The sequence below is a fragment of the Erigeron canadensis genome, chromosome 8, assembly GCF_010389155.1.
Source record: "Erigeron canadensis isolate Cc75 chromosome 8, C_canadensis_v1, whole genome shotgun sequence".
Taxonomy (NCBI): domain Eukaryota; kingdom Viridiplantae; phylum Streptophyta; class Magnoliopsida; order Asterales; family Asteraceae; genus Erigeron; species Erigeron canadensis.
The window spans coordinates 49880332-49902293 of record NC_057768.1 but is presented as its reverse complement, the minus strand read 5'-3'; the positions used below and the strand labels follow the sequence as shown (position 1 = coordinate 49902293).

General features: G+C 35.0%; 3 protein-coding genes across 3 annotated transcripts; 2 read left to right on the top strand and 1 right to left on the bottom strand.

The window, feature by feature from the left end:
• Positions 1-1335: 1335 nt before the first annotated feature.
• Positions 1336-3845, top strand: LOC122609695 (probable LRR receptor-like serine/threonine-protein kinase IRK). Its single transcript, XM_043782643.1, has 4 exons — positions 1336-1878; positions 1965-2225; positions 2353-3219; positions 3311-3845. Exons 1-4 carry the CDS (start codon positions 1440-1442, stop codon positions 3781-3783), a joined length of 2040 nt encoding a protein of 679 aa, XP_043638578.1. The 5' UTR covers positions 1336-1439; the 3' UTR covers positions 3784-3845.
• A 2629-nt stretch (positions 3846-6474) lies between these two features.
• LOC122578457 (putative transferase At4g12130, mitochondrial) lies at positions 6475-8859 on the bottom strand. The gene is made up of 5 exons (XM_043750427.1): positions 8276-8859; positions 7497-7753; positions 7259-7357; positions 6939-7097; positions 6475-6854 (listed from the first exon to the last, which is right to left on the bottom strand). Exons 1-5 carry the CDS (start codon positions 8728-8730, stop codon positions 6610-6612), a joined length of 1215 nt encoding a protein of 404 aa, XP_043606362.1. The 5' UTR covers positions 8731-8859; the 3' UTR covers positions 6475-6609.
• Positions 8860-17464: 8605 nt separating this feature from the next.
• LOC122611316 (IRK-interacting protein) lies at positions 17465-19436 on the top strand. Its single transcript, XM_043784324.1, has 2 exons — positions 17465-17820; positions 17903-19436. Exons 1-2 carry the CDS (start codon positions 17704-17706, stop codon positions 19289-19291), a joined length of 1506 nt encoding a protein of 501 aa, XP_043640259.1. The 5' UTR covers positions 17465-17703; the 3' UTR covers positions 19292-19436.
• Positions 19437-21962: the final 2526 nt, after the last annotated feature.

The window sequence follows — 21962 nt, the reverse complement described above, 5'->3', positions numbered from 1 at the left end:
TTTTATCTAAATCATCAAATCAAAATCATAAAAACAAAATGCCTACAACTTTTTTCAAACACTAAAATTCATATAAAGACTTATCAAGTTTTCAGATCCTAATCCAAATATCCTTACAAAATCCATTTTCTGAACAGCATATTTATATATAGATATAGGTATGATTGTTAATGTAGAAAATGAAATAATAGAACTTTTTAAAAATCACTCACCACAAATTTACATTAATTTTCTATGTTGACATTGTTTTATGGTTTCAAAATTTTAATTTATTTCTCATAGTAAAATATTACCACTATCAGGAAATAAGAATGGCATTTTCTGTTTTGAAAATAATAGTTAAACAAGTATAAAATTACTATTGATGTAAATCATTCAATGTAAATCATTCAAATATATAACTTGTGGAGTTTGTATACTCAACTAGTCAAATAAAACATCAAGTATAAGTAATTGATTTACATCAGAAGGTAAGCTTTAACACGAATCGTGCCTTATATTTTATTGTGATGAGAATATCTAAGTTGTCGTTTCTTGTAACTTGGACTTACACATGGTTTGACCAATCTATACATATAGGTTTTCAGATCTTGAATACTTTCATAACCAGATCTTGTTATTGGGTTTGTGGCAGGATTTTCTTTGTCAGATCTTGTTATTGAGTTTGTAGCCGGATCCTCTTACCTGGATCTTCGTCGCCGGAGCTTTTTGACCGGATCTTCTTGGCCGGATTTTATCATTGTAAAAGATAGATTGGGTTGACAATGGTGGTGGGGATCTTGAATGATTGGTTTTATAAAAATTTTGATAGATCTAAAAGAAATATTGTTAAAGAGGAAGAAGAGAATTTTTGTATGTTAGAAATCCATATATTGTTTTGATAGATGGATGTAGATACATATATACAGATATAATATTGTGGATGATGAAGATGATCTACCGATCTACACTCACACACAGATATACATTATTGTTGAAAGTTTTAATTTACACTTTTCGTTCTTTTGTAATTTAATGACCATTTTACCCATAATGTACATGTCATGTGACCATCTATTTTACGTCTGTTAATGGTTTGGACCAAAACCGTTGACGGGGTTCCAAAATTGGGGATGAAAAACGTAATTTCGTGAACATAGTGATGAAACGTGAAAGTAGGGGTAAACCATAGGGACGAAAATTGTGATTTACTCGTTTTTATATGCATTAATATGATATGTAACGGTTAATCATTGACTTTTGAAGAAAAAGGTCATACAAAAAAGCTCATTTTCCCATTACAAACTACTACATGGCATCTTTCTGTCACTCACTCACTCATTTTCAAAGTCTCACCTTTCACACCTTCCTTTCATCTTTTTGACAAAATTGCCTCCCTTCCTCCCTCTATTCTTCCTCAACCAACTATCCCCCAATTAATTAATAGAAAATAAAAAGAAATGCAAGATCTATCTTGTATAATTATGCTGGTTTTGTTGGCAGCAGCAGTAGTGGTATGGCCAGCATATGGAAATAATGGTGCAGAAGTGAGTGTTCTTATGGAGATGAAGGCATCTCTAGACCCGGAAAACAAGCATCTGACATCATGGACCGAAACCGGGGACCCTTGCAGCAGTGAGTCGTTCACGGGTGTGGCTTGTAATGAGTATCTAAAAGTGGCTAACATCTCGCTGCAGGGCAAAGGCCTGACTGGGAAGATACCTCCGGCTATTTCTGGTCTCAAGTGCCTGTCGGGTTTATACCTTCATTACAACTTTCTGACAGGAGGCATCCCAAAGGAAATTTCCACTCTCTCCGAGCTTTCGGAAATGTATCTCAACGTTAACAATCTCACCGGAGAAATTCCCAGGGAGATTGGCAACATGAGTAGCCTACAAGGTATATAGTACAGTACTACTTTGTTCAAAATTTAAGGAAATAATTACCTTGTATATAGTATATTAAATAATAATGGTTGGTTACAGTTATGGACTTGTGTTGCAACGATCTGAATGGAAGCATACCATCGGAGGTCGGGAGTTTAAACAAGTTGAGCGTCGTAGGTCTGCAACACAACCGATTGACGGGTCCAATCCCCTACACCCTTGGGGGGTTGGCCATGTTGAAAAGGCTGGACCTCAGCTATAACCACCTCCTCGGTCCCATTCCTAATAACATTCCCACCCTCCACCAATTGGAATTCTTTGATGTTCAAAACAACACCCTCTCGGGCTCTGTTCCAACCGGTACGCTTCAATATGTTGTTTGTTTGTTCTCGTAGATCCATCCACTAGTAACCTTTTACATCTGATTGAAATGAAATGTTGTTTTTTTTCCTTCCTTCTAATTAACCACAGTAACTGGTTGTTGTAGCTTTGAAGCGATTGAACACCGGGTTCAACTACAAGAACAATCCTGATCTATGTGGTGCAGCATTTCCTTCACTCAGACCATGTACCGCCCTCGACGCTGCAATGATCAACTATCCCCAGCAGCAGCAACCATTCAGAAACAACATACCCCAGTCAGCTAACATTACGCCCCCCCACTGCCACCAACTCCACTGCACCAAATCATCCAATCTCAAACGTGTAGGCATCATAACAGCCCTAGTCACAGTCATCGCAGCTTTAACTGTGACCACGTTTGTTGCAATTTTCGTCCACCGAAGGCGCAAACAGAAAATCTGGAGCAAGTCCGAGACTCCCGATCACAGGTTTAGCATGCAACACGGATCCTCCCCCCGTAAAAGCATTGGCGATTACTCTTGCGCTTGGGACCCCACACAAAAATCGCCATCTTGCAGGATTTGTGTGGAATTTGAGGACTCGGAATCAACCTCGCTACAGAAATTCAACATGGAGGAAATCGAGTCGGCTACTAATTACTTCTGTGATGCGAGCTTGCTGGGCAGGAGCAAGTTCTCTGCTGTGTACAAAGGGGCTCTACGAGACAGATCGGTTGTCGCTATAAAGAGCGTCAGTGTCACAAGCTGTAAAGCCGATGAAGCAGAGTTTACCAAAGGGCTGAGCTTGTTAACCTCTTTAAAGCATGAAAACTTAGCCAGGCTTAGAGGGTTTTGTTGCTCAAAATCAAGAGGCGAATGCTATCTGGTATACGATTTTGCATCAAGAGGGAACCTGTCGGACTATCTTGATGTTGAAGATGATGATGGAAGCCGCCGCCGCCATATCCTTGACTGGCCCACAAGGGTTTCCATCATCAATGGCATAGCAAAAGGTTTTACTTTTCTTCTTTTTTCAATCTTAATGAATGGATTACAGTAGTTACCTAATGAATGAATATTCTGATCCTAATTAAAATTTCTCAGGTCTTGCATACCTACACCAAAGTGAGGGGGAGAAGCCCACGATAGTTCACCGTAACATATCAATGGATAAGATCCTCATCGACCAACAATACAACCCGTTGATCACAGATGCGGGCCTCCTAAAGCTTCTAGCCGATGACATTGTGTTTTCTGCACTAAAAGTGAGTGCAGCTTTAGGCTACATGGCTCCAGAGTATATTACAACAGGCAAGTTCACAGAAAAGAGTGATGTTTATGCTTTTGGGGTTGTAATTCTTCAGATCCTTTCGGGTAAAAGTAATCTGACAGGGTCAATCAAATCAGCTGCTACAGATGGAAGGTTTAAAGATTTTATTGACAAAAATCTCGAGGGAAAGTTTTCATTAGTAGAAGCCGAAAAGCTGACAAAGTTGGGGCTGATTTGTGTGGATGAGGCTCCTGAGAATAGGCTAACAATGGAAGCTGCGGTTCGAGAACTAACATATACGTTTTAGTCATACATGTTGATTTTTGTATCCAAATTAAAAACTTCTCAATCTTTTTTTCAGAATTTAAATTATATGTTCATTAGGGTGGGGGGAGAGCTTCCCCACTCCTCACCTCCCCTCCCCTCCCCGAATTTTCTTCTCCTCCCCTCCCCTAATGCAAGGAGCACCTCGCTACCCCTCCCCTAATGCAAGGAGCACCTCGCTACACCTCCCCTCCCCACCCTATTCTATTTAATTTTAGTTCTATTTATTTTATTTCAAATAATAACTAAAACTATTTTATTTGTTTTATTCAAATAAAAACTATTTTTTTATTTTTTAAAAAAATAAAAATTACTCTAATGTACAAACTATTTTTTTCCAGTAATTAATTTTATAACTACAAAATTTTTATAAACCAATCAAAATAATAATAATAACTTGTTGTATAGAAAAAAAAAAAAAAACACTTTTGAACCATTTTAGTAAATAGCTAAAAGTTTCAGGGTTGAAATTGAAAATATATCTTTTGTCTCTTACACTTTATCTTCTCCAGCAACATATATACACATATACATATCGAGATCTGCTTCCAGGTAAAAAAAAAAGAAAAAAGAATCCAACAGTCATCAAAAGCGGCAGCAAAACCGGCACCACACTCCCCAATTCCCTCCCCACCCTCCCGGTACCCATACGACGGATTGGTGTTCAATCCGGTACCGGTCCCCTCCCCTACCCACTCCGTCCACCCTTAGAGCCTGTGTTGGGTTCATGTTATCGTCTAAAGTACGGAGAATAACAACACAGGAATGAAACAATTTTTCACGTTCACAACTCTTAATTTTCTCTAATCTAATGAAAAATAATGGCGCTCCTAGTCAGCAGCTTGTTGTGACCAAGGCTTCCTTGAGCCTAAGCCTAGGGTATCCTCGTTATACTCTTTTGTGACCTAACCTTTCATCCAAACAGAACTACTAAATTGGATAGGATTAAACAAACCATTTATTTTGCTACTCATGCATACTAGGAATCGCTTCTTAAAACCGTCTTCCATTTATTTTACTTGTAATCAACTTGGGCTTGTTTTCTGGTGGTTGTGTTCACTTTTGCCATCTGTTGTTTCAAAGTTCGGAAATTGTGAAAAGGAAAGTAGGACCACATGGAAAGACATTGTAGAACCCTCTAAGACGCATATTGATAGAATGCTCGGAGGGCTGCCAGATTCCATTAAGCAAAACAAGTTGCCTTCTAGAAAGGCCATTCAAACTATACAACTACAAAATCTCATTTCCGTAACATTGTGACAGAACGATTGCTATATCCAGAAACACACTTGAAGGGTTGTTGGGTTCAATAACGTAAGACACCGAGCGGTTTCTGGAAAGGAATTTGATCAAGCTCTGCAACTACAAAAACTCATTTCTGCACAACTTGAGAGCATGCATGTTGACACCCAGAACATTACCAAAGGCCCTAGATTTCGTTATCCTTGGAACTAGAATAACTCATTTTTGAACATATTGTGAAACTAAATGAGGAAACCAAAAAAGTTATCAGGATGACTGCAAAGGAAAAACAAGCTCAAAGTCTACAAAAGGTCATTTATGGATATGCTTACATAATGGATAAATGAAGACAACAAACATCAAATAGCCTGCAAAAGAAACATACTTTCTTGAGTATTGTTTGCCTGCAAAAGAAGCATATACTTCTTGGGCATTGTTTATTGCTGCAAAAACAAGCAATGCTAACTTTTTAGTTCAACTTATCTGTGAATATCCTCATCTGATATGGAAGGTAAATGATGAAAAGCCATGTATATTTCACCTTGCTGTCAAACATCGTCATGAGGCTATCTACAACCTACTGTACGAGATAGGCTCAATAAAATAGTTGACAACTCCTTCAAAAGATCCAAATGATAGCAATATGTTGCACTTGGTTGGGACCAGCGCGAAGCATCTCAATGATGCGTCAAGAGTTGCATTACAGATGCAAGTAGAGTTATTATGGTTCCCAGTACATTATATATTCCTCTCCAAACTATTCTGGTTCGTTTTATTATGGGAAGTGAAGAAAACGACCCCTCCTTCATATGAAAGGATATATAAAAATGGTCTAACACTACATGCGTTATTCACAACCAAACACAAAGATATAGTTATATATAGTATTCTAACATCTGTTTACAAGGCAAAAGACTCACTGGATGAAAAAACATCCAGCTACCTCTGGAGTAAAGTACTTGTCAGGTTTGTACCTTTATTACAACTTCTTAACAGTAGATATCCCCTAAGATATTTCGAGTCTCACAGAGATTTTGGAATTGTATTTAAACGTTAATAATCTCACCAAAAGATATACCCAAGGAAGCTGCAACATGACTAGCCTACAAGATATGCATTTTAAAATTTCCGTAGTATTAATATTTCTTTAAAGTTTAAACCACTAGTACTTCTGATAGTTATCAATTCAAGACTTAGTAATTGGGATTTGGACTTCCTTTCATATCTAGTTACGTTATTCTGTGACAATCAATGTGATATCATTTTAGCATTTTTGCAAATGAGTTGAATGAAACTGTAACATCCGAGCTCAGAACTTAAAGAAGTCGAGTATCCTAGCTCTGCAACACATATACAGTTCACTCATGCATTTTAAACTGTGTGTCCAATTAAACTCTCTCTTTTATACAGATTGTATATTCAGTAGAGCCTGTTTTGGGTTTCCGGTAACTTTTATTTATCATCTAAAGTATGAAATATAACACAGGGAAAAACAGTTTTACATGTTGACAACTGTTACTTTCTTCTAATCTAATGTAAAATAACTGCAGGATACCTAATAAAGATCCTAGCCAGCAGCTTGTCGTGGCTCATGTTCTGAATACCACTCAGTTGGCCACCATTCAGGCCGGATTGCTTCCACCTTCACGTCCTCCTGTCCATTGATGACTAAATTTCCAGACCCTTTTAAGGCTTCCTCGAGCCTGAGCAGACCAAGCCCACATGAGCCCATAGCAGTGGTGACTGTTCCAGCTTTCTTACCAGATTTCAATGCTAGTACTTCTGAACTAGGAGCAACCTTTTGCTCTATCTCTAAAAAGATTATACGGTTGTACTTCAAGTTACAACTAGAAAATGCACAGATAACCAAGATTGAAAAAAGTTAAGTTGTTCTACCTGCTCCTGATTCACTCAGGAACTTTAGTGGAAACAAGCGCTTGCGAATAACCCCACGGTGATGGGAACGAGCAACGAGTTCTTGACCAACATAACACCCTTTATCAAAACTTATAGCATTTAAGCCAGCTAGATTGTACTCGAGTGGTATTGCCTCCCCTGGAAGATCCAGAATTGTCAAAATCAGAAGAATCAATTTCAACCCATTTACTTATGAATTGATATACTTTGATGTGCTTAGCTTAAATAGCTCAATCAAATATACAAGCAAAAAGGTGAATGGGTCATGTGGAACTTAACTCTTGAAAAAGCAAAAGTACCTCTTGGGATCTCAATTGAGCCTTCCGCAACTCCCCTCTCTAATCTCCAAAGAAGATAATTTCCTTCGTCCGTTTCTGTATCAGCCTCAACCATAGGTGCTGCAACCCACGATAACAAAATGTAAATGGCTTTAAGACCTCTAACAAACGTATTATTATGTGGTAGATTAGGGAAAAGATCTTTTAAATAGTAGCATTTCCAATGAACTTAAACATTAGGACTGTTGGGGTGACTCACGTGTTGAGTTGGAAGGAAAGATTCCCCGGAATCCTAGGCAATCCAAGCGAGGATCTTTATGCCATTGCCACCCAACATTGTTTCCTTGTGAAGATGAGCTTCCAGTTAGGTCAATACCACCACCCCAGCCAACATTAGCACCTTCGGGATCTTCTACAGATAAAGGTGTCTTCTTATGGCGGTCTACACCAAAACGCTGCCAACATGAGAATTCTTCGCCTACATGCTCGTAATGAACCTTAGACCTCACGCTAAATCTGTGGCACCATAAGCGAAAGAACCTCAAACATGATGATGCTCCTCCAATACGATAAAGATAGAGAGAAGGTCGAATAATTTCTTGATATACTTTTAATTCGGCAGGGGTGTGAAAATGCACATACTAGCTAGAACACAAAAGAGTGGCTCATGGAATGGAACTCAGGTCCTGTATTCCTAGCAGCTAGGTGGGCTTCGAATACAGGTTTCCATACACTTTAAGTTGCTTCCTATTAAAATCGCGAGTTTTGTTTATCGTATACTACTTACTGTATATAAAAATCGGTTAAAAATAGCATAAATCCTTAGCATTTAACATTGTTTTGCAGGCTGGTACTAAAAAGTTTTCGTGATCTTGGGTCCACCTGGTTAGCCGTATTCCCGTATGTATTGTAATATTGGTATTCATATTTTTGTGCACCTTCCATAGCTATTTATTTATTTATTTTTTTATCAAAGTATTTAAATTTTAAAATAAAATATATAAAACAAAAACTACTTCAACAAGAAGAACGACTTACTTGTTAAAAGTCGCAAACAGGTCATCCAACACGTCACAATCCACATCAGCAAGAAGAGTCATCTCATCTCGGTGGGGTCCACCAGTTGAGCCGGTGGGGTCAAGTTTCTCATCGGCTCGGGGCGGCTCGTACAAAAACATATCGCAGAAAAACCTCCCCTGTGGTGTTAACATGGCCGCGTAGAGAGAGCGGGCAGAGGTTGCCGGAACATTGGGGGTAACCAAGCTCGATTTCTCATCACCCGCAGCTGCCCCACCAAACCTACGGACGTCGTTTGTTACCATACCTTGCAAGAACTTGATTGTATCGGGGCCCCGTAACCGGACAACGGTTCGGGTTTTCAGAAGAGATGCCATCGGACCCACATCGTTAAGGCTGGTGGGTGTTTCAGATGACAAGTGATTGGTGGGTTTTAACAACCGGCTGGTGATGGTAGAGGGTTTTAAAAACCTCATTTTTCTTTCTGTTTTGGTTGATTTTAGAAAAATTTTGGGAGTTTTAACAAAAACCAAGCAAGGAAGGAAGTCGGTTGGGATACGTGTGTGTTATCGGGGCTTTGTTACCTACAACACGTGTTGTTGTTGTCGTCATGGGCTCCTTCGTATCTTCTTGGTTTCTAACCATGTGTTAGTTTTTTTTTTTTTTTAGATCTAGCACTTAAAATTTAACAAAACATTTCCATGTAAATACAGTAATTTTTACACACTAAACCCATCTTAACTACATCAATACCTAATCATTCACCGGATTACAAACAATAAATATACGTACTTAAAAGTATACGATACATGTTCAACTTTATATATAAAGATACATTGAATTAACAAAGTTGCACATATCTAACTTTTATTAACACGGTGTAACATAAAACGCCATAAATCCAAACATAAGAGAGTTGAAAAAACATTGAACTCTAGATTTCCAAACAATAAATTGACGGTGCAAGATTGAACTTCATGATATAGATATAAAACTATATACTTTCGAGCTCTAGATTAATACCGGTCGGTAACCGGTATTAAAATAAATTTATATGCATACGTAGCAAAAAAAATATACACCAAATTATTAGAAAATGTATTGTCAAATAGAGAAAAGAAAAGTATAGTATAATGCTAAAAATGAATGTTTATTTTGATCTTTGATATTTTTATGAGTAGTCTATTATTAGTATTTTTTTATATTTTAAACCAACTTTTTATAATTATAAAATTTCATTATAAATACTTGGAATGTTTTACCAACTTCAATAAATTTTAGATTAAATTTTAATACATGTGTAATTTGAACCCCGACTTGATGATCTGAGGGGAGGGGGGAGGGGGATAACAACTTTTTACCATGAATTACTTTGTGTGGGGATCATTAATTATTTTTTATGTGAAAAAATTATTAAGGGTATTATAGTTAAAATATTTGAGTATAGTTAATTTAACATGTTATTCTATAACTATCATTTATGTTATTATGAAAATTTAATATATTGATAATGCGCAACATTTGCATTGCATAATTATATTTGTAATTCTCAAGAAGATATCTTGTTTATTACAAAGAACAACATCTAAATTATATACCACGAAATGAACTAGATGTTAGTAACCATGACATAAGCATCAACGGTCTATCTCAAAGACAAAATCTTGAGATAATAATAAAATTGATCCACGAAAGTTTACGAAACACAAATATATGTTCATACACGATTATTTTTATGATGCACGGTGATTTAATTTCTAGTGAAAAATATTTATTATTTTATTTGTTTTACTTTAATATTTATTTTAATTTTACATAGGACCTCTATATATATAAATGATAGGCTAGTTTCGGAAATTTTCTTAGGATCTTCTCAAATTTCTTTTCCATTGATTTTAGATTTTTAGTATCCATGCAGTAAGATCCAGACAACTATGATTTTTTTTTTGGTTTAATGTAGTTTTGTTTCCTTTTCATCTTGTAAATATGATGTCCTGTTGGAATTTACTAACGATTTGTTAGTAGTTAGTCGGTTAATAATATATTGTTCTATCTTTCAAAAAAAAATATAGAAACAACATATATTGATAGGGATGACAACGGGCGGGTAAAAAACTGTGATCCGCAAATACCCACCCGCTATGGACGGGTAATTTCAATAAATTTTAACCGTGGATACGTAATGGATATATATTTGTACCCGCTAGCGGGTCACAGATAGATAAATGGATATATCATATCCGTTATGGATATATCAGTCCCGCAAACCCGTGATACCCATTAGAGAGATCCGTGAATATATTTATAGGATATCCGTCAAACCCGCATAATATTTTTTAGTTTTATATAAAATGTATATTTATATATGTGATAAGTATATTGGTTAACTTAAAATATATTTATATAAAATGTTTAAACTTTTAGTTTATAAGTATAATCTGATTTTAATGCTAAATTTCAATTTTATAGCCAACTGATACATAACGTTTCCAATTTGTGATTCAAATCTAATAAATTTAGAAATATTACTGTTAGAGATTGGATAGTCGATAGATGTTCATTCATGTATAGTTATTTTTTTTTATTAATGGTCGTTCTATAAAATTTATAATGATAATCTGCAGATCTACCCGTAAGCTTGTATAACCGCGGATAATAGATATGGATTAAATATTTAACCTGTTGGTGGATATCCGCAAATTGACGGATCAAGAAAAACACGCGGACATGGTAATGAAAAAAAGGATATCCGCACCCGTCACCTGCGGGTGCCATCCCTATATATTGAGTGATGATCGGTATAATTCTTTTTAAGTAGCTGATATGAATCATATATCATTTAGTAATGTCACATGGATTGCTCCGTTTATGTCGCTCCTAATCGAGAGATAGCTTTAATGAATCAGCATACATCCACATCTTCAATCAGACTTTGGGTGTATTAAATTTGATTTGAGGGAGGTAGTTGAATAAAGCCATAAATGGTAGCCAGACAGTCAGGTCTATGCATGCATATATATGGCCCAACAGTAGTTTTTGTGTAAGTAGCAATACTTAAAACGAATGAACCAACCAACCAGGCCAACAACTCTCATTTAATATTTTGCAACGGAAAAAACGTCTTCTTGATTAATCTATTACGAGTATATTGGAAGGAAGATTAATACTCAAACCAGCAGCTGAAATTTTGATCTTTAGATGGATAGGGGACGTGTGTGTGGATCTAACAGGGTCTTCCCTCTCGTAGGCTTAGGTTGTAACATCTTCATGGTGGGTTATGTTGCTTTAAAAGTCGTTTCATGTAAAGCGACCAAACATGAGAAGGTGTGTCTCGACAACCAATATGTGGTTATACCATTTGCATTTGATACATTTGGTTTTCTCGCACCTACGTGTTAGAAGATCGGCACAAATCAATTACAAGATTAGAATTGATCATCACTTCCTTAAATAAGGAGATTGCGTCTTTAAGGACAAGTCGAGAATCAAGGCAACATTTATATTGTTTCCTTAGTTAGCTATCCAATTCTAGTATAAATAGATGATTAGAAGAGTTGTATCAAATAACAATTGAATACAATGTAGTCTTATATCTCCCTCTCGTATCAAAAGTTGTATAAGCCTTACAGTTTTACTTTTATCTTTTATATCAAATTGTTAACATGGTATCAAGAGCCACAAAACCCTAATAAACAATTATCATTATAAAAAATAAATAAATAAAAATAATAATCGAACATCCTTGAGAGGTCGGAAAAAAAGAGCCGCAAAAAATCAAAAGCAAGAGACAAAAAAATCAAAAGTAGCAGCCGCATTAATTGGTTGTTGGTATCTTGATTTTATTTTTCGTTCGTAAGAGGCAGGAAGCAAATTAGAAAGAGAGGTAGCCACAAAAATCAATTGTTTGGGGTTTTATCTTTTGTCTATTAAAAGCAGTAACGGCAAGAGAAAATTTCGGATCAAATAAAAACAAACACTCCAACTTGAGGGGGAATATTATAAAAGTAAGAAATATACTTGTATTTTTTTTAGGGGAGATATAAGTATATAAAGAAGAAGGCGGTAGCAAAAATCAAAATCTACCATGTCTAAAGAAGGCGATAGATCAAACCAAAACTACCATGTCTGAAAAAGGCGGTAGTCCAAACCAAAATCTACTAAGTCTAAAGAAGGCGGTAGATCAAATCAAAATTTACCATGTCTGCAAAAGGCGGTAGTCCAAACCAAAATCTACCATGTCTGAAGAAGGCAATAGATCAAATCAAAATCAAATAAAAAACTACCATGTCTGAAGAAGGCGGTAGTCCAAACCAAAATCTATCATGTTTGAAGAAGGCGGTAGATCAAATCAAAAACTACCATGTCTGAAAAAGACAGTACCTAAAGTCAAACTCAAAACCAGTCCAAGTTGAATATTGGAAATCCCACTATTCAACTTGAAGGGGGGGGGGGGGGGGGTTGTTAGAAGATCAGCACAAATCAATTACAAGATTAGAATTGATCATCACTTCCTTAAACAAGGAGATTACGCCTTTGAGTACAAGTCGAGAATCAAGGCAACATTTATACTGTTTCTTTAGTTAGCCATCCAATTCTAGTATAAATAGATGATTAGAAGAGTTGTATCAAATAACAATTCAATACAATGTAGTTTTATATCTCTCCCTCGTATCAAAGGTTGTATAAGTCTTACAGTCTTACTTTTATCTTTTATATCAAACTGTTAACACTACGAGCCGTTAAATTACTTGGCAGAGTTCAATTCAAGTCATACACAGTAACATTGTTATGATGCCAAAATCTATAAATATAAGCTTTAAAAATATATATTTTACATTAACGATACAACTTGTTGCTAGTCTGTTATGCAAAATGTTACTCATACTAGAAAATAAATGGTAAATAAAAGGGAGAACATCATATTTCTCTTTGTTAAACATCATAATAACATATTTACTCACTTAAGTTCCTTAATATCATATATACCCAATCTAAACCTTAAAACTCTCATATTTATCCACTTAAACAACTTAACATCATATATACCCATTATAAACCTTAAAACTATCATATTTTCAAAATAAATTAATTATTATAACTTTGTAATTTTTTTCCCCTAGAAACTATAACTTATTTAACTTAAAAACTATTATATCCATTTTGTTCGACAAAGAAATGGATTCCTTTTTTTTCCATTAATCTATCGATTGAATTATAATTATTTGATTGTAAAAGAGTTGTGAACACCAAATTTACGGAATCAAAATAGTTATTTTTTTTTATGTTATAAATGAGGCACTCTTTAAATAAGTTGTTTCTTATGATCTTTTTTTGGTTAATATATATATATCCATCATCTTTTTCATCATTAAAAACAACATCATTAGATTATTACACATTGATCCAACATTATATCATTGTCTTTAATTAGTTGTATTTGGTCTTAAAAAAACGAAACAATTCTTAGTAGCAATGACAAAAAATTGACAGCTATAGTGTGATGATTCCTAATTATATTCATTACTCTACTACCTAAATTGCTAATTATAGTTTTAAGGTTTAGAATGGGTATATATATATATGACATTATGATGTTAAGTTGTTTAAGTGGGTAAATATGAGAGTTTTAAGGTTTAGATTGGGTATACATGATATTAAGGAACTTAAGTGGGTAATATGTTATTATGATGTTTAGCAAGGGGAAATATGATAAAGTAACTCCCGATGTCGTCTTTCACGGGTTTTGGGTCCCAATACCGTCTTCGACGGTGTATCGGGGAGGTTGATATGTAGACAACTTTACCCCTACCAAAGGTAGAAAGGTTGCTTCCAGGTTCTACCATAGGTAGAAAAGGACCTCCAGCCTTGCTGGGCATGAGGATCGAACCCATAACCTCTGTTTCCAGAGACATGAGCTTCAACCACCGATCTAACCCAGTTGGTTTTTTTAAGGAGAAATATGATGTTCTCCCTAAATAAAAATACATTCCATTATTTCCAGTACCTTAATTCACCTCCTGTTTGGTCTTAATTTCGTCATCTAAACTTTACAATCTTTACCCTCCAAAGATAAAATAAGTAATCAATCAACCCATATTCTTTTTCCTTCTCTGACTACAAACTTTGGATAATTACTATCGTAAAGTTGGTACATCAAAAGGCATGTGTTACTAGATATATATTCATATTTCGTACCTTAATATTGCAATGAATACCTTTCATAATGTCTTAGTATAATTTTTATTAAATAAGGGTTTTTTGCATTTATGTGTTCCAAATTCCTACAACAATTGTGCCTAGACAAGGGTACGCACACGGCATACCTTATCATGCAGGGCACCTGCTTACTCTATAGTGACTTGTAACTCTGCAAGGCCAACACTTATAAGGCAAATTCTGGACAAAATCGTGCCCGTTTTGGAGTCTTTACTTTTACCACCAAATCGTTGGTGACTTGGCGTCATGTCATGGCCGTTCTGGAAGAAGTTACTAATTTCATGACTACGTACTCTTTGGGCCAAATCGTGGCTTAATGTCTCCATGAAGACGGTAAGAATTTAAGAAAAGTGGGTCCATGCGTTTGAAATTAACAAATATATTTCTAGCATTTTGTTTTTTTTTTTTTTTTTTTCTAACAATTATACCAGCATTCTATATATACATACACCATTTAACCATTTATTCAATATAACAGACACCAACATACATATATCAAACTTTTAAGCAAAGTATATCACCACAAGGAGTGAGCTTTCTGATGAGTTAATCGTGTTTGATATATTAACCAGGGTGCCGACAAAGGTTATGAGTCGTTCTAAGAGAGTTTGTAAGGAATAGCTAGTATGTCTTGCTTTCAAGACAAGACTTTGTAAGGAAACACTGTTCTCGCTCATTTTGGTGCTCATCTAATCAAAAAACTCTCTTAATTGAAGAGCAAATTTGTTTTATTCATCCACTAAATTTTGAAACCGATGATTATGAGCCGGGCACCAACTTGACCATTCCTTTCAATCATCGATCATTTAATAATCTATTCAATGACGTTGATATTCTTTCACATTTCAATTGATTATTGTGTAAAGTAAGTAAGTAACTGCTCAGTGTCATCTTCTGCGGGTTTTGAGCCCCAATACCTCGACGGTGTATGGGGAGGTTAAGATGTAGGCAGACCTTACCTCTACCTAAGTAGAGAGACTGCTTCCAGTTTCAACCTAAATGGTAGAAAAAGCCCTCCAACCTTTACATGGGATGAGGATCAAACCCATGACCTCAATTGATTATTGTGTATTTTTGTGAAATGTATGTCCTATTTTTTCTTTTGAAATCGTTTTTGAAAGCCAACTTCATAAAAAGCATGAAACCATCATATATATATATATATATATATATATATATACATATATATATATACTAGCACTGTCCCCGCGCGATGCAACGGTAGTCGTGATGGTAACGGTGTGATGGTTGGGCGACAGTTGGTGATGAAGCGACGTTGAGTTGTGTATATAATTGATGTAAAGAGTTAATAGACATATTTTAAAACATAAAGGATTGATAGTGTAATTTAATCATTAATGTTAAGGAGGTAGTGTATGTGAAAGTATTTTAAGGGTGCCATGTGAAAATATTACATATTTTCAACATTACCAAAAATAAAAAAGGCTATTCTTTTTATAATATAGTATAGATATATATATATATATATATATATGTACATTTTAGAGATACCTTTTAGAAAAAATAATATTAATGATTTTTTTTAATCTCAAGAACAATTTTGTATATGGACAAATACTCTTCAATAATATATTATGGATCCGTCTACATACACACCCATAAATTCAGAAAAACATCTAATTTTTGGCAAATATTTCATTATATGTCTGTATTAAAATTTTGACCAGAAAAGTCAAAGTACCATACGAGAAATATCAATGTATACTTCTCATATGCCGGATACATTATTTATGCCAAATTGGTTGGGTGTCCATATAACAGTGCCATTAATTATTATAAATAACACCTTTTCTTTTGATCTTGATGCCAAGTCGCATCGTGTAAGTAACCCCCCAATAATCTATAAATAAAATAATTTTCAATGTATATATTTTCGTAATGTCTTTATCTCTTATCTTTCTCTTCCAACTTCTAAAAATACATCGTTGCACATTTGCACAAGTACATAGATATATTAGGTTGGGTGGATGTTATTTTAAGGAACTATTAGTCATCATGTGTGGGTAACAATGTAACAATTTCATAACCATAATAGTAGTTTCGGGGTTAAAAGGAAAATTTATGTTAAATATAAAAGTTAAAGTTTGATGGTTCGACTTTTAGTCATCTTTTTCTTCTCTAAGACGCTAACCTGGAAATCTACCACATACAGCTTTGATTTTATTTATTTTTTCCTTTTAAAAATTCTTTCAAAGCAGTGAACAAATAAAAACTTAAAAATAAAAACCCAATACGCTAACTCTCTTTAGTGCGGTGGTGAATACGTTGGGCCAAAACACCGACGAATACGCCGACTTCTTTAACCCAATACGTCGAAAGTCCGGTGTATAGTCCTAATACATTGATCGTTAAAGTCTTACATCATATATTCATATTAGGAGCTCATATTTGTACCACTATTTTTTATCCACCAAACACACTATATAATTAATATAACATACAGTATAAGTACATAATGCATAATAATAGATTTAGTAAAAGTTGTAATACTATTATCAATTCCCTTATGAAATAGTTATACTAATTTTGAAAATTCTTTTTTTAAACCCTGCTCTTCAATGTTGTATTTTAACATAACCTTGTATTAAGATATATTGTTATTTGTTAATAAAACTTTCAATTTATATGTTTTTTAGTCTAACGTAATGTATTTTTTAGTATTTATATAAATGATTATGTGGCACTTGTGATTCCAGTACGAAGGGTAATGATAAAATTGGTTTAGTGTAGTGGTGATATTTGAGTATGATGGGTTAAAGATGATATAAGCGAGACGAGATATAAATCCTCACTAACTACAACAACAAATTGATCACTAGCGGTGGCTGCTGCTCGACCATCCATCATCCTGCAGTCAAATTTCAGGGACCCACCTCCATCATTTACTACCCGACGAACTAACCGACCCGGTTCACCTCCATTTACATTTACACATATTGAGTATCATTTAAAATGTTTTTCAACTAAGTCACACATCTATCTATTATTTTTCATCATCATCATCATCTATGGGTGTGTGTTTATGCAAATTAACATCAACATAGACAATACATGTATCAAAAGTAAGTAGGTTGTTTACAAATGAATCATCACAGAACCTATGTGTGGGTGTGTGAGAGTGTCTATGTGCGTGATGGTGTATATTATTCATAAAGAGGTGTAACTAAACAAGCGACCGGCCGGGATTTGTTTCATTCAATTGATATATATCTATGGCTGCTGCCGTTGCTTCCTTGTGTTCATCGTCATCGTCATCTTCTAATAATACTTGTTCCTCCCTTTCTCCTGCTGCTGCTGCTCCTCCTCATCATCATCATCCTTTTACTCCTGTAAGTAGTGTGCGTTTAATGCAATTTTGCTTTATTTATTGATTATAAATAGATTACAACTTAATTATATAAATAAATACAGATTCAAGAATGCGAAAGAGAAGGAAAGGAAGATGAAGAAGAAGAAGATGATGATGAGCAGAAGAAGCAAAACAGTGTAAAATTAGCAACTGCTGGTACTTGTGGTACGCCACCACATAAAAACAACAACATTAATTATGTTCATCAACCAACACCCCTCCATTCCACCAAAAAAAAGAAGAGATCCGAAACGTCAGAAGACCGAGGGGTATCGTGCAACAGATGTAGACCCAACATCAGTAGTCGTGACAAATTCTCCGTGGTTCCACTTGACACAACAACCACCGCCGGGCGTCTTTCCATCACCAGCCCAAACGCTTTATTCAAGTCCATATTCTCTTCTATTAATGTTGTTAAAAAAAGCCCCGCCTCATCATCTTCTTCTTCTTCTTCTTGTAAATCTGCACATCAAGGTTTGATCACACCCCCTGCTTCGAAATTGGAATGGAAAAACCACCGAGCTGTAGCGGCGGAACTCTCTCAAAAACTCATCCACGCTACCAAGAAACGCGACGAAGCTGTCTTGGAAGCTTCCCGCTTGAAGTCCTCTGTCACCCAACTCGAAAAGAAGCTCAACAAGCTCGAGATTTACTGCCATAATCTGAGATCTGGTCTAGATGACTGCGCTAATCATCATGAGCCAAGAATCAAGATTGGGGACCAGGACCGGGTGATCGAGCACTTTCTAGTGGCGGTGTCCGAATCCAGATCGTCCATGAGACATCTCACCCGTTCCTTAACCCCCCAAACACAAGGACTTTCCGATCGCATACATCAACACCTGCTGCTTCTTCAACCGCCGCCCACTAACCCACGGCTTTTGGTTTTCTACCTTGAAGCCCTTCTCAACAGGGCCTTTTTCCAAGATTTTGAATCCCCGGGCTTTTTAAGATCCGGCCCCAATCGTACTCTTAACCCCATTCATCGCTGCCAGTCCAATTTCGACTCCTTTACCCGTTTAAAGGAGTTGACTTGGGAAGAGGTTTTAAACAAAGGCACCAAACAGTTCAGTGAGGAGTTCAGTAGATTTTGCGACCGCAAAATGAGTGAGGTTGTGACCATCTTGGGGTGGACTCGCCCTTGGCCCGAACCCCTTTTGCAGGCCTTTTTCGGTGCATCTAAAGCCGTGTGGTTGCTTCACTTGTTGGCTAATTCCGTCCACCCGGGCCTGCCTATTTTCAGGGTGGATAAAGGAGTTCCGTTTGATTCGGTTTACATGGAAGATTTTATGGGTGCTGGAGACCAGTCAAAGAAGTCGCCTACGGTTCGGGTCATGGTTGAACCCGGCTTCTACATCTATGGAAATGTGGTCAAGTGCAAAGTCATATGCAGGTATCATAATCACACTGCAGGGTTGACTAATGTTTCTCCAAATACTAACCATTCATAATAAAAATTACTCGTATTATTAGCAAGCAAATGATCATCAATATCCATTTTTCTTTAATTTGTGTTTTCGATTATAGTACGTACATGTTTATGGTTTTGCCTTTTGGACTATATTTCTTTTAATATAATGCAAGATAGTTGTGTTATGATGTACGAGTATTTATTTTATTATGTCGAGTATTAGATTATTATTATTATTATGGGTCAAAGTGTGAAAAGGGTCTGATGTTCTTGCTTGTTTTGTCTTGCACATTTGTTGTTGTTGATGAATGATGAGTCTAATCTTTTTAAAACGCCTTAGCCTAGGATAAGAATAAAGTGCTTTTTATATGGGATCCAAAATAGGGAGATGATGATGATAGTTTACTAATTTTTTTTGACAAGTTTGACTTTGATTCTTTTCTATTGTCTTTTCTTTTGGATTGAAATTGTTCATTGGTTAAGTAAAGAAAAAACCCTTTTTTCTTGTCACAAAAATGAAACATAATGACAAATATGGTACTTGCTTCGTTCCAGAATGTTACTACGTCTCTTTTTCATGATAAAATAGTCTATTTTTTTCCAAAAACAAACACAGCCATAGTCATCATTAGTTATCAATACAAGTAATCATAGTTGTGGCAACGGGTGCAAGTTTAACGCGCTGTGGGTGTGGTGCCTCGGTGGAACACCGCCACCGACTCAAAGAAATATGGTGTAGGGCGAGTTTGCATGGTTGGACCGTCCTAACAATCACTTGATTAAAATACATTTTTGAGATCACTTAATTAAAATAGAAAAATGTTAAACAAAACCTTTATACTTTATTTAACGTGTATAAAAAAATTATACATTTTCATATTAAAAATCCAACCTGAATTTTCCATCAACCACTGTATTATACTTAAAGTTGTTGAGATTTGTGTTCAGGGGATTTTTTAGTCAAACCCCAACCAACAAAACACTAAAAAATGTATTATACTTAAAGTTGTTGAGATTTGTGTTCAGGGGATTTTTTAGTCAAACCCCAACCAACAAAACACTAAAAAATGTGTTTTAACTTTGTATTTTGCCAACAAATATCGTTGGTATGGTGGGAATAAAAAGACAATTTGCCATATACAAGAGACAAGATCTTGATTGGAATCTTGTTAATATGTGTTATTGGATAGGATAGAGTGTGTAGAATATCTTGAACTTCGATTTCTGTTCAATTTTGTACCCTACTTGATTGTATTGTTTCTGTGAGTTTTCAAGACTTTTGTTTTGTGTAGTGGTTCATTCTAGGAATTTGCATGGTCTAGATTATACGGTTTTGATTAAGAATTTCGTCCAAACCAATAATAATGGTTTAATGTTTTTCAAATTAAACTGTCCAGATTAGTGTCTTAAACCAAACCAATAAAAACCAATTAAATCGGTTTGGTTTGACCGGTTTATCTTTTATAAATATATAAATAAAATCATGTGTTTATAGCTAACTAACATACTAAGATATAGTGAAATTATATTTTCTTCATGTCACAACTATTAAGTATTTGATATGTATACTTGTAAGATATAAAACAATACCATGATATAATTAATACGATGACATATTTACTTGAGTAGAAATATAAAGTTATGTTTATAACTACATATTTTTAATCTAATGGTCCGGTTTGGTTTAAATGGTTGGTTCAATCTTTAAGACAACAAACCAAACCGTAAGAACGGTTTATTGGGAGGAAAAACCGTCGGTTTAAATTTTTGATGTCAAACCAACCAAACCGTACAATTGGTTTGGTCTAACTGGTTTTATTGGTTTCGACCAAACCATGCCCATCCCTAGTTCATTCAATCATTTTACATATATTGGCTATATATAACATTTGTGAATGGATTGGTACGTCCAAACATTTGCGAATTGGTTGGTACGCATAAAACTATCTCTGAGACTATTGATTCAGCTAGTTTGGATTCTTAATTTGCACTTGTTTCCAATTCAATCTTTGTTAATTTATTTATTATTTTCTTCTCTTTGTTTTGATTTTTCATTTGTTTTTCTGACCTATTGTTAAAAAACATTAAATCAAATAACCAAGAAAATACTAAAAGTGTAAACTAAAAGAAAAATAATTATTGATTGAAACTCAAAGTTATTATTTTAGGACGAAAGTTCTTTTACTTAAAAAAATATTACCTATTTAATTTATTTTAGCATGTGCCTTGTGAGCACTAATAAAACTCGATAATAAGCCTTTTATATATTTACATAGTTTAAAAAATAATTTAAAAGATATTAACTTCAATTTATGCGATAACTTCTTTTCTTATTAAAAACTGTATAAGCTTTTAAATTGTATATTGGATCATATGTAATAATAGTTCATATGATTGTTTTTTAACGTTATTTTACTTGCTTTGTAAGTTAATATATTTGAATTTTCGTAATTTTTGTCCAAAAAAAGTTTTCGCATAAACCTTTGTTCAACGTTTAATAATAAAAAAAAAAACTATGAACTTTAGTGTTTTGTTTCTCATGATTTCGAGCATTTACCTCTTCGGATGCGTGCGAATCATGTTATCGCGCATTTGGTCTCCAGGGGTGTCTTCAGGTTCTAACCTAGAGGTTCGAACCATTAACCAACTAATACGTTGTATAAAAGTAATAGGTAAAAAAGCAATCTAAAGAGTGCCATTAGATATTATTC

Excerpts from the sequence above, each read along its gene's own strand:
- LOC122609695 (XM_043782643.1), top strand. The coding sequence starts at position 1,440 with ATGCAAGATCTATCTTGTATAATTATGCTGGTTTTGTTGGCAGCAGCA. Across the intron at positions 1,879-1,964 it reads CAACATGAGTAGCCTACAAG|TTATGGACTTGTGTTGCAAC; the intron begins GTATATAGTACA and ends GGTTGGTTACAG. Across the intron at positions 3,220-3,310 it reads CATCAATGGCATAGCAAAAG|GTCTTGCATACCTACACCAA; the intron begins GTTTTACTTTTC and ends AAAATTTCTCAG.
- LOC122578457 (XM_043750427.1), bottom strand. The coding sequence starts at position 8,730 with ATGAGGTTTTTAAAACCCTCTACCATCACCAGCCGGTTGTTAAAACCC. Across the intron at positions 7,358-7,496 it reads CTTTCCTTCCAACTCAACAC|CACCTATGGTTGAGGCTGAT; the intron begins GTGAGTCACCCC and ends CGTGGGTTGCAG. Across the intron at positions 7,098-7,258 it reads CTCAATTGAGATCCCAAGAG|GGGAGGCAATACCACTCGAG; the intron begins GTACTTTTGCTT and ends TGGATCTTCCAG.
- LOC122611316 (XM_043784324.1), top strand. The coding sequence starts at position 17,704 with ATGGCTGCTGCCGTTGCTTCCTTGTGTTCATCGTCATCGTCATCTTCT. Across the intron at positions 17,821-17,902 it reads ATCATCATCCTTTTACTCCT|ATTCAAGAATGCGAAAGAGA; the intron begins GTAAGTAGTGTG and ends AAATAAATACAG.